This window comes from Rhinolophus sinicus, chromosome 2, assembly GCF_057876585.1.
Source record: "Rhinolophus sinicus isolate RSI-liver-muscle chromosome 2, RSI-T2T, whole genome shotgun sequence".
NCBI classification, from domain to species: domain Eukaryota; kingdom Metazoa; phylum Chordata; class Mammalia; order Chiroptera; family Rhinolophidae; genus Rhinolophus; species Rhinolophus sinicus.
The window spans coordinates 75,374,132-75,386,330 of NC_142502.1; the positions used below are offsets into that span (position 1 = coordinate 75,374,132).

General features: G+C 39.0%; 2 protein-coding genes across 4 annotated transcripts in view; one reads left to right on the forward strand and one right to left on the reverse strand.

Moving 5' to 3' along the window:
* B3GAT2 (beta-1,3-glucuronyltransferase 2) overlaps positions 1-12,194 on the forward strand; it is a 78,024-nt gene extending 65,830 nt beyond the window's left edge. The window contains exons 3-5 of one of the 2 annotated variants that reach the window (XM_019749323.3): positions 7,403-7,551; positions 7,640-7,757; positions 9,907-12,194. In XM_019749323.3, coding sequence (XP_019604882.1) covers positions 7,403-7,551; positions 7,640-7,726 — 236 coding nt within the window. In that variant the 3' untranslated portion in view covers positions 7,727-7,757; positions 9,907-12,194. Of the gene's footprint in view, positions 1-7,402; positions 7,552-7,639 lie in introns of both variants that reach the window. The other variant, XM_074333169.2, reaches the window with a different exon arrangement.
* SMAP1 (small ArfGAP 1) overlaps positions 8,150-12,199 on the reverse strand; it is a 130,510-nt gene continuing 126,460 nt past the window's right edge. For both annotated transcript variants that reach the window (XM_019749321.3, XM_019749322.3), the window contains 2 exons: positions 11,209-11,516; positions 8,150-9,064 (listed from right to left, as the gene is read on the reverse strand). In XM_019749321.3, the coding sequence (XP_019604880.2) occupies positions 8,930-9,064; positions 11,209-11,516 (443 nt within the window). In that variant the 3' untranslated portion in view covers positions 8,150-8,929. The remainder of the gene's footprint in view (positions 9,065-11,208; positions 11,517-12,199) is intronic.

Here is a 12,199-nt window from a genome sequence, read left to right on the forward strand (position 1 = left end):
ATCCAGGTTGGAAAGGAAGGAGTAAAACTATCTCCATTTGTCAATGACATGATCTTTTACATAAAAAATCCTCAGGAATACACACATAATTATTAAAAAGGTGCTAGTAAATGAATTCAGCAAGGTTGCAGGATATAAGGTCAATATATGAAAATCAATTGTATGTCTGTATGCTACCAATGAACAATCTGAAAACAAAACTAGAAAACATTTCATTAACAGTGTCAGAATATCAAAATTCTGGCTGACCTTTTGGCATAAATTGACAAGGTGATCCTAAATTTCATACGGTAAAGGAAAGGACTCAGGATAGCGAAAGCAATCTTGAAAAATAATGAAGTTGAATGGCACTTCCTGATTTGAAAACTTACTATACAGCTACAGTAATAAAGAGTGTGGTACCAGCATACAGGTAGCATATGAATCAGTGGAATAGAACCGACAGCCCAGAAGTAAACCCTTACATTTATGGTCAAAGGTACCAAGACCATTCAACAGAGAAAGAATCGTCTTCAAAAAATGGTGCTCAGAGTTATCACGTTTCCCTGAAAATAAGACCTAACCAGAAAATAAGCCCTAGCATGATTTTTCAGGATGACATCCCCTAAACATATGCCTTCATGCATCTTTTGGAGCAAAAATTAATATAAGACCCGGTCTTATTTTCAGGGAAACACAATATAAGTAGGTACTAAAAGCCACTTAATCATATTCTTTCAAAAGGCAAATATTAGTATTTAGGAATTGTATCTCAATAAAGGAGGGAGTGGGGAAGACACACGCACGCACGCACACACACACACACACACACACGCACACGCCAACCCTGACACTCCAAAGGCAGTGTGTGCTTTTCCAGGAAGACGTATGAAAGGAGAGTTGGACACCTCAGAAGGAATTAGAGGAAATAGTAGAGGAAGTGCCACACACGTTTCTTTCTCTGACAAGTTTCCTGAAACAATTGTGTGTGTATATATTTTAATTTGATAACTGATTTTTTTCTTATTTAAAGTGGGTAGGCACAGACTTTTGAGATTGATACCTATTGGCACAGAAGTGTGTCCAGAGCTCAGTATTCTAGTACGACTAGCCAGTGACTGACTGCTCAAGGAAAAACAAACAAAAAGCTGTATCTTTGTTGTGACTAGACTATAAACATATTGTTGACAGAAATTATCCTTTGGGAGCTGGAAGTAATTTTGCTTTGTAACAGCCTTGCTGAAATTAGATTATGTGTAATTAGAAAAAAGAAAATGTGCCAGTGGGAGAAGCTTATGGAGGTGAGACTAAATTGATACACAATAGGAGCTGATAAGCACTATTGATTGATGTTGACTATGGCTGAAGAGAGAATAGGTTTGCTGAACTTTCTTTTTCCCTTCCAATTTGTCCTCTCTCTCTCTCTCTCTCTCTCTCTCTCTCTCTCTCTCTCTCCGCTATTCTTTCTTTTCCATGCTTCCTTTCTTTTTTTCCTTATTGCAATGGGTAGGACCTCCAGAACATTGTTGAATAAGTTAGGAGCAGACATCTTTGCCTCATTCCAGTCTTCAGGGTTTTAACACACTGTCTCCCACCATTAAGGATAATGTTGGCAATAGGGGTTTTTGTAGATGTCCGTTCTCAAGTTGAGGAAGTTCACTTCTAGTCTTAGTTTGCTGAGAGGCTTTTATAAAATTATGACTTGATGTTGAATTTTGTCAAGTGCATTTTCCCCAGCTATTGAAATAATCAGATTTTCAGTCTCTTCATTTGGTGAATTCTTTTGAAATGTCAAACCAACATTGTAGTCTCAGGATAAACCCTACTTGGTCAGGATTTATTGCTTTTTATTGTTGGATTAAGAATTTTTCTGTGTTCATGAGAATTGTTGGTCTGTAGTTTTCTTTTACTGTAATGTTTCTGTCTGGTTTTGGTGGCAGGGCACTGCCGGCCTCATAGAATTGAAAAAGCATTCCTTCCTTTTGTTTTCTGGAAAAGTTCCATTATTTTTTCCTTAAGCATTTAGTTGAAATCACCAGTAAAACCAGCCTGAAGGGCTTTGTTGTTTTTTTTTTTTTGGAGGGGGCTATTTTTTGCTTATTTTTTGGTGGGAAGATTTTTAACTATAAACTTATTTAATTGATACAGGGCTATTCAGATTATCTATTTCTTTATGAGAAAGCTATGCTAGCTCTGTCTTTCAAGGAATTTGTCCATTTTTATCTAAGTTATTAATTTTACTGCCTTAAAGTTGTTCATAATACTCCTTTATTATAATTTTAATGTTTGTAGACTCTATACTGATGCTCCTCTCTCATCCTGGTGTTGGTAATTTGTGTTTATGGGTAGATATTTATCAATTTTATTGGCCATTATTTTTTAAATGACATGGTTTTGATTTCACTGATCTGTTTTCTATTTCTATTTCACTGATTACGGCTCTTGTATTTATTAGCACCTTTTTTCTATTCACTTTGGGTTTCAGTTGCTCTTCTTTTTCTAGTGTAAAAAGGTGAGACCTCAGGTCATTCAGTTGAGACCTTTCTTTTTGTCTAATAAAAGTGTTTAGTGCTTTTATAAAATATTTTACATTTAAGTACTGCTTCAGATGCATCCCACAGATTTTGATGTCTTCTTTTGTTTTCATTACCTTTTAATTTCGTCTTTGATCCACATTTAATTTAAAATTATGTTGTTTAGTTTCCAAATATTAGATTTTCCAGGTATCTTTATATTATTGATTTGTACGTTAATTCCATTGTGCAGAAAAATACTTTGTACAATTTGCATTCCTTCAAATTTATTTAGACTTGATTCATGGCCCAACCTATGGCCCATCTTCATAGTGTCCCATGTGCATGTGAAAAGATTATGTATTCTGCTATTGTTGGGTGGCGTGTTCTATAAATGTCAGGTCAGGGTGGTTGGTTGGTAGTGTTGTCTTAGATGTCCTTATTGATTTTTTCAAATTTGGAAAATTTTCAGTTGTTATTTCTTCAAATATTTTTGTCCCCCTCTCCCCACTTTTACTCCTTTCATTTTATTTCTGTGACTCCATTTTGTGTGTATTTGCTTTTTATTCTTCCTTTCAGTAGTTTCTATTGTTATGTCTTCAAGTTTACTCATCTTTTATTCTGTTTTATCATGTTAATCCCAGTCAGTGTATTTTTCATCTCAGACTTGTATTTTTCATCACAATGAGATCACATTGGGTCTTTTTTATATCTTCCATATCTCGACATGATCAGTCTTTCCCTTTTTGAACATACAAAGTATATTTAAACTGTTTTAATGTCCTTGTTCTGTAATTATAGCAATTGTGTCATTTCTGGCTTCTATTCTGTTGACTGATTTTTCTTTTCATTATGGGATTGTATTTTCCTGATTCTTTGTACATCTGGTAATTTTTATATCTCAGGCAGTTTGAATTTTATGTTGCTAGGTACTAGAAACAATATATTTATATTAAAATATTTATATAAAGTATGTATAACATACATTATACACACACACACACACACATATATATATATATATACACACACACACACACACACGTGACCAGAGGATTTCTATGTATATACCCCATATACATATATACACATACAGAGGGTACCAAAAAAATGTATACACATTTTAAGAAAGGAAACCTATTAAAATTGTAATATTCAATATTTGCCGATAACGATGAATACAAGTCAGTCATGTTTGACTTCTGCAATTACAAGAGGTGCTCAAAGTGGTTGCCATCAGCGTCCAGACACCTGATTACGGCGAACTACTGCTTGAGCAATGTTGACCAAAGTGTCCACTTGTATACATTTTCTTGGCACCCCAGGTATATATATGAGCCGTTCCAGGTGTACAACTAAGTTACTTGGAAACATTTTGATCCTTTCCAGGCTTGGTTTTAAAGTTTGTTAGGCAGAACCAGTTCAGCCTTTAGTTGAGGACTCATTTGACCGCACAGTGAACATAATAACCTTCCAACTACTTTTCCAGATGCCCCACCTCTTACCAGTTCTGCTCTGACTGTTGGGCATGTGAGCTCTTCCCAGCCCCAAGTCAGCTCCAATAATGGGTCCACCTGCTGCTTTCCAGTGGTTCTTCCCTGGGCCTCAAATACTTTCACAAGGAGTTGCTAATCACACTCAGTTGGCCTTGAGGAGAGCCCTCTGCAGACCAACACAGCTTTCTCCAGTCGTCTGCCCTGCAAATTCCAGCTGTGGAATTCTCAATTCCTCAGCTCCAGGAGACTGCAGAGCTGGGAGTTCCACTCCCCACGGTGTAGTCTGCAGACTTGCTTCCGGAAGGAAGGTGGGGCAGTTGTAGGGCTCATGTTTTATTTTTTCAGAGATCTTTGTCCTGCATGCCTCTTTCCCAATGTCTAGAAATTAGTTTTTCAAACTTTTTTTTCTGGTTTTTAGTTATTTAAAACAGTAGGGAAAAGCCAGTCCTTGTTGCTCATCTCCAAATGGAAATGGCTTATTGGACTTCGCATGTCTTACAAATGTTGTTTCTAATTGTTAATCAATAAACATATAGAGTGGTACCTCGGTTTTCGAACATAATCCATTCCAGAAGACTGAGTTCTGAAACATTTGAAAACTGAGGCGTGGTTTCCCCATAGAAAGTGAGGCAAAATGGATTAATCCGTTCCAGACCTTTAAAATCAACTCCTAAAACTGCAAATTTAGCATGAATTTTACTCTCTAATGCTACCATAGATCAATAAAATTTACGGCATTTGTAAACCAAAATGTTTGTCAACGGAGACGTTCGAAAACCGAGGTACCACTGTATTGCGGCAGGCCGTCCCTGACTGGGAGGGAATAGATCTGTACCCCACCCCCGCTCCACTTGCAGAAGTCAGGAATCCTCTGGTCACAGTGAATAACCAGTCTGCATTTGTATTTTATTATTTACACAACTGACCAGGACAGAGAATCCTACTCCCAAGATTTGTGTAAGGCTCCTAAGTATCTCAAAAGCCACTGCAAACAACTTTAAAGCTAAATTAATCCCCCACCCACCCCAAAAAAAGGATGAGTATATGTAATACTTAAAGCATAAATACTTGGAAATGAAGAAAACCCAAGACATCCCGCTTGGGTTGGAAACAATAGTTTCAGAGCTGAAACCTCCTTGTCCCGCTTTCCGAGGGAGAACTCGACCTCCTGCGCGTCACAGCAGGTCAGGTGATTCCCCAGAGGGCGACCCAGGGCTTGGCCTGGTGACATGTGGTTCCTGCATGCTGGCTCTGACCTGCTTCCTTTGAAGAGCTCACTGAGCTGGGGGATGGCAAAGAAAATGGGGTGAAGGGCTTCTGAACTGCCCCCCTCCCTTTCCGTGTTAGCAGAGAGAGCTCGCTCCTGTGGTGAGCGGCCCACTAAAGCCTCTGTCCAGGGTGCTGGCTTTCCGGGTGTGTCACGCTGTCCAGGGAGGCCAGGAAAGGGCCTCGTAGCAACAGTCACTAGCTTCACAAATGCCTGTCAGCTTTGCCTTGAATTATGGATTTTGCCATAGAACTCTGCCTTAACAGCTAGAATGATATTCCTGACTAAGGAAAGCAAGAAAATACTCTTAAGCTGAATCCTTGAGTGCTTACAATGATCAGTGTGTTCAAGTCTTAGGGGAAAATGAAGGTATTCAGATCACAGTGGCTTCCTATCATTTTCAGAATGCCTTCTGCACAATTTGGATCCTCTCTGTTTATGAACGTGGAGAAATACAATCAGTACCTTGAAGCCATGTGAGACACATACCAGCATCTTCAGTGTGATTGGGAAGGGCAGACTCTCAGCTACAAAAAGGATGCAGCTTATTTATAAGCACATAAAAAAAGCAAGGAATCTTTAAACAAACACTAAGATCTGACTTACCCCAGTAGAAAAGTCACTCCTTGTGTTAATTTGAACCTTTGGTTTTGTTGAGGCCTGTGGCTGTTTTATGTCTGAGGCTTCAGACTTGTTAGCAAAGTTGTGGCAAATGCAGGTGGCCTGGTTCTGCCCCCAGAACTTTCACAAGCCCTTTACCTGTCAGCACCATTTTCCAATCATAAATGGTGGCGAAATGTGCTTTGTAGTTAGTGTCTGATGTAAAATTAGTGGACTCCACTAAGCTGAGAAGGTAACTGTCACACCTCTCTTGCAGATGAGGAAATGGGGATATTTCAGAAGCAAGAAAGGTTAAGTGACTTGACCATTTTCCCAAGAGCATGCAAGGACCCAGGCAAAAACAAGGCCTCTAATTCCAGATTCAGTGTTCTTTTTGCTAGACTGTGCAGCCTCCCTCCAGAATTGGTGGGAGGAACTGGGATTTGTGATGTTTCTATGTTCTGCCTCACTCAGCACCCCTTGTTAAGCTGTGTTTGTAGCTTAGTGGTAAGTTTCCCACAGAGGCATCTGGAGGTTATGAGAATGCTGGATGTGGTTTTCTCACAGCTCCCCCATTAATGTCTGCTATCACGTGGTACTTACTTTGCTAACTATAGTTTTGCAAAAGAAGCATAAATCAGTTAATATGGAGAAGGGCCAAAAGTTGCTAAGAACTGTTCCTGGGGATTGGTCCTCAGTTTTAATTCTGGGAGGGTGCCTAACTTTATAGTGTCAGCTTACTCATTAAGAGCAGGGTCTGGGGCTTCAGACTTGCAATTACAAAGGTTGTAACAATTGTTTGCTGAAATGGCTTGTAGAGGGTTTAATGGCTAAGCCTTTTCACAGTTTGTTAAACTACAGATTAAATAGCAGTGATTTTTCATATGAGCAAACCACTAAAGGAAATTAACACAAATTTGTTTCCTAGAAAACTGAAATACAAATTTATTAAATGGCCCGTATCTCCTGCACTAATTTGCAAGGCCCCACCTTTTTCAGATTGAGCAAATCGGAAATTTAAACCAAATGATGATGTATCATTCATGTTCTAGCTAGCTGACTTTACTTCCATTCCTCAGTCTTCTAAACTCAAAGTAAATCAAGAGCTGCTTTTGATAAAGCATACAGAAAGATGTTCCAGGACAGCAGGAGAAATGGGCGGGGCCGTCTCTTACCCAAAAGACAGTCAGCTTTTCAGCTCCATTTAGGGCTTAGTTGTTCCCAATGTCACATGTGGGGATGTGATTACCTCTGTGAAACAGCAGCTTACAGAATTCACTCTTTATCAACAGATCAGATTTCCTATTTTACAGTAGCATCCTCCCTCCACCCCGCCCTATACACCTGTCATTCATGGCACTTAGCCGCTGTGTTACAATGACTGGTTTTTCTTTGGAGATGGTGATACAGGTGATGCTCCTTTTGTGAACCAAGCCCTGGCACCTAGGCATACAAAAAACTGTGTGATCTGACCAACATATAGAAAAGAGAGAAGTACACCAATATTTTAAAGTTTTTTTGTGTTTTTTTTTTAACCTTTCACAAAGGATTTGCTGTAAGCCTTCAAGTCATATTGTCCAATCCAACAGCTGTATTTAAGCGCCGCGGATCCCAGCCAGGGATGCAAGAATCTGACTTTCTAAAACAGATAACGACAGTTGAAGAACTGGAACCGAAAGCAAATAACTGCACCAAGGTATGCATGTATTTCACGTGTGCTGCTTGATCTTGCCGAGTGTCTGCATTAAGAGTCTGGCTACCCCAGAGCTTTCCGTCCCCTGTAGGTTCTTGTGTGGCACACCCGGACAGAGAAGGTGAATCTAACCAACGAGCCCAAGTACCACCTGGACACAGTGAAGATCGAGGTGTAAACTGGAGCAGCAGCTGGCGTTGCCCGGCCAGGTACTGTTCATTTTACTCCAGTGCAACAGCCTTTAGTGACATCTGAGGGACATCTCTTTCAACAGAGCTTGTCACTTACTGTAAGCTAATTCGATGATATAAAATGTATGTTTTTGTCTTCATTTGTTCTGCATGTTTTCTCTACAACTAAACCGGAAGATCTTTGTACAGTACAGCTAATGACACTGCAGGATGCCATTCTGAATATCTTACGTACTTTTCCTTTTTCTCCCCATTTGGCCTTATAATTGATAGACCTGAACAGGTTTTAGACACAGATGACATGTATTTTGGTCAACTAACTGTCCCCAATTCCTCACTTTGCAACGTAAAATAATTTATGTAAGGTGGTGGCAGTATACATTGTAGGAAAGAAAACCCACAAAAAAAGGTCTATGTATTCATCTGTTTAATATAGGGAGAGAACATTTTGTCAATACTAGGCACCATAAAATGTAAACACAATTACTGTCATAAACCTGGATATACCTTCAAGGATTGAAAGTGGCTTTGTTTAGTTACCCTGTTTGCATATAGTGCAGAGAAAGGTCTTCACGTTAGCACTGCGTACAGAAGAGATCCAAATTACAAGGAGGCAGATCAAATTTGAATTTTTATAGTATCATCCAGGTTTATCTTCCTTTCACTAACTACGTTCCCTGTTAAGCACATCATAACAACAGCACAGTGAAGTGAATGACGAAATAAAAGAGTTTTGATCCACTAGGAAACAGTGCTCAGTGATACATTTACAGTCTATATGATTAAACATCTGATCAGACAGTACCTTCCTACGGGATTACTGGCTAATTTGGGGGTGGGGTTTATACTGTTAGAGGTATTACTAACATGATAACTATTTCCCTTATATGCAAACATTAGAGCTATAATTTTATTGAAAGTAAAACTGATTATGCAAGTTGACTGAGCAGCTTCTCAAATAATGTGGCTTATGAAGTCATGGGAAATATGAGCAAAGCTGCCCTGGACATAAAATCTGCTTTTCACCACATCAAATGTAATCAGTACAGACCAACACGGTCAATCAGATAATTCTTAATATGAACAAGTGGGGAAAAAGAAAAAATACACATACATGAATAAACGGGAACTAGATGCGTTTTAGCAAGGAATGTCAGGTGGCAGTTCTGGATGAAACTGTGTTGCAGGCTTCATTTCCACAGCTGTGTGCTGAGCGTCTGGCCTGATGAGCTTCCAGACCACCCCGCGGTCGTGCTGGGGGGCTGGCCAAAGCCCACCGGAGGGTTCGCGCTGCCAATGCTCATGCCAGCCACCTGCTGATTCATCTGGGAGACATGGAAAAGGCTTAGTTTGAGACGCTTACTTCACTTTTAATTCCTGTTTGTTTAGCCACAGTTAGACATTTCTAACAGTTACCCTATTTTATTAGAAGCTGCCTTTATTTGAAGTTGATTCAGTCAGTCAGTTACTGATGTTTAATAGCAATTACAATCATTATTTTTCATTAGCGTGAGAATCAAAGCCCTGGGGTAAAAGCAGACCATACAATTATTTTTCTACAGAAAGCTAAGAGTTACTCCTCTCTTCTTGTTCTTTACTTCTTTTCACTTTTTAGCATTGTCCATAAAGTGATCTCAATCATATTTATTCATTTTTTTAGACTCAATTTCTTAGCCCCAAAGATTAACAACTGAAAAAAAGCACCAAAGCAACCTTTGAATTGGTATCTGAGTACATGACGAGTCCACTACTCTAATTTTCAACTATACTAGCGCTTTAACTACTAAAGACTAAGAAAGTATAATACTCCAAAATTATAAAATTTGCTAAAAAAAAATGCTATTATTCTGCCTTTATTAAAATCTTAAATGGCGCTATGTACTTTCTAAATATTAAAAGGTCATAAAGCATACATTTTGCTTAGGTAACAACATAAACATCTAAAATTCATTTTCATTATATGATTTAAGCTGTAAGATTACAAGTATTTTTCCTCCAGACTGGAGTCCTATGTATATAAGCATCTTAACTCTTTCTCTGTAGTTTTCTTACCTCTAAGATTGATGACAGGTGAAGGAAAAGCAGGAATTACCACACAGTACAGAGTAGATTCAAAACCTATGATCAGGGTTGGACTGTATTTTTAATCAAGTTTATTTGTCTGCAGATTTTCAAAGACACTAATGTTAATCACATCGCTAATGAGGCATAAGTGTCTGCAGGGGCAGATCACTCTGATCCCGACTAAAGGATGTTTTAACCACCTTGTCATTGGCCAACAAATTCCACGGAGGGGGCCGGAGAACAGCCTGGAGGTAGGGCCAACGTTAACGCCTCACTGGTTCATTAGCACCTCAACCTGAGCTGGCTGTGTGTCATACTGTCGCTACACAGAAGCTGTTACTGCCATTTAGTAAGTACTATTTCTGAGATTCCCAGAGAGCAGAGACAAATGTCATAAAGATATTCCTTTAAATAGTGATAGTAAAACAGCTTGGAGCATTCATGGGATGTACAGTGATTTTGCTATTATTAGTTGGAAATCACTACAGACTATTCCTTGAATGCTGTCAAGGTAAAACAGCTGTCCAGAACAGAGGCCAAGTTCACCAAAATGCTAGAGGAACGTCAAATAGGCGATGTGAAGGGGAGAGGAGACCGACCGTGAACCTGATTCTAAAGGCCTTTCTATGAAGCCAGAGGAAAGTCAGAACAGAGCACCTAAACGACAAATGGATTTGTAAGAGGTAATACTAAAATGTCATCTCTTGGCTCTAGGTAGAAATAGGATTTACATTATATGAAAGGATGTCTGGAGACAAATATGGACTTGTTCATATCTTATGGGAATTCTTGAACTAGTGGGTATTATTCTGAAACATAATCATAATTACTGGATGAATAAAAAGGAATACTTCACTAAGGTTTTTATTAAAAAAAATTTTTTTTTAAATAAATCATGGGCAGTAGCCACATGACATAGAGAAGAGCCTAGATCCCCCACGCAATAGTGCTTTGAGAATATGACACTGGATTTTTTCCTAATTTGGAAAGTTACCAAAAAAAACCCCAAATTAGTGAAGACAGGTTGGTTGGTCTAAGTGGACTATAAAAATGCCCCATCAGAGAGCTGGATTAAAACTTGCTGCTAATTTCAAAGGTGGCGACAGGGAACCCAAGGTAATTTCTAGCTGTTACAGACAGATTAGCAATATTCACCATTACAGTATTTATAACCTGAAATGCAAAAATGGTTAATATTTCTTTACAGAATACTCAAAATATAGGGACAGTGAGAGTGACAGCTCACTGGTCTATCTGAGATAATAGTCTCTATAGACAATTTTGCCCTTATACAGCATTATCCCTATACTCAGTTCTTTCTGCCAGATTGTTAGATTTAAAACCATTTAGAAAATAAATCTGGTATCTGTGATTCTGGATAAACGAGAGAGTAGATGACCCTTACCTGTGAGAGGTTCCACTGGGGCTGCTGAGCTTGCGGCAGGCCGAACTTACTCTGCGGTGCAGCCATCTGTCCTACCATTCCTCCCTGGGGGCCGATCACATTAGGAGGCAGTGGCATCACACCAGTCTGTGCATTTCCCATAAAGCCATTGGGCATGGGCACGCCCACCATCATGCTTGCATTCTGTCCCATCACGTTTCCTATGAGGCCAGGAGCTGCAGGCACCGCTATGCCCACCGATGGAAAACCTTGGAATGCAGTCGGTGCTTGTGAGGTAAATGGTATATTTGAAGGTCCCATAAACACACCTGCATCGTAAGAACCATGAAAAGAAAATGGATGAAGAGTACAGCACTGCTGTATACAGCTGCACCCACCTCTATAGTCACAGAAAAAGGATTACCATCCTTCTGAACTACCCGTAGCAAAAATTTTAATTCTGCTTTGGCTGCTCCTACTGCTCAAACCAACTCACTCGTACAACCTCAGAGCTGGTTACTTCCAGAACGCAGACAAATCAGTTATGAACCTAAGCAATTTTATTAGAATGCATACATTTTATAATAGCTACATAAAATCTCTATTGTAGCTACCTCATGCAAACTATGTAGCATGAGATTACTGTATCCTAGGTCTGCAAACACACAAGTGTGTTCACTGTGTCTGGCTTTAATGGTAGCAGTTGGAAGGTCATATAATTTTAGCTCATTATTTTAAAGGAAATGGTCTGACAGATTTAAACGGTAAACAATAAATCTTACTGTGCTCGTATTTCATAATTATTAAAAATCTGAAACCGTTTTTGGAATTCATATGATAATTCAGACTATGTTTCCTTGCAGAGAAAATATACTGTACAGTTATAAGCTTCATACCAATCAAATTTAAATTCAAAAATAATCCATGTTCTATAAGCTTGTGAAACAATATTAAGTGATATGTGAACAGCTTGTTAATTCTAAATGAATAAAGTTTTGTGAACCCTGTACCT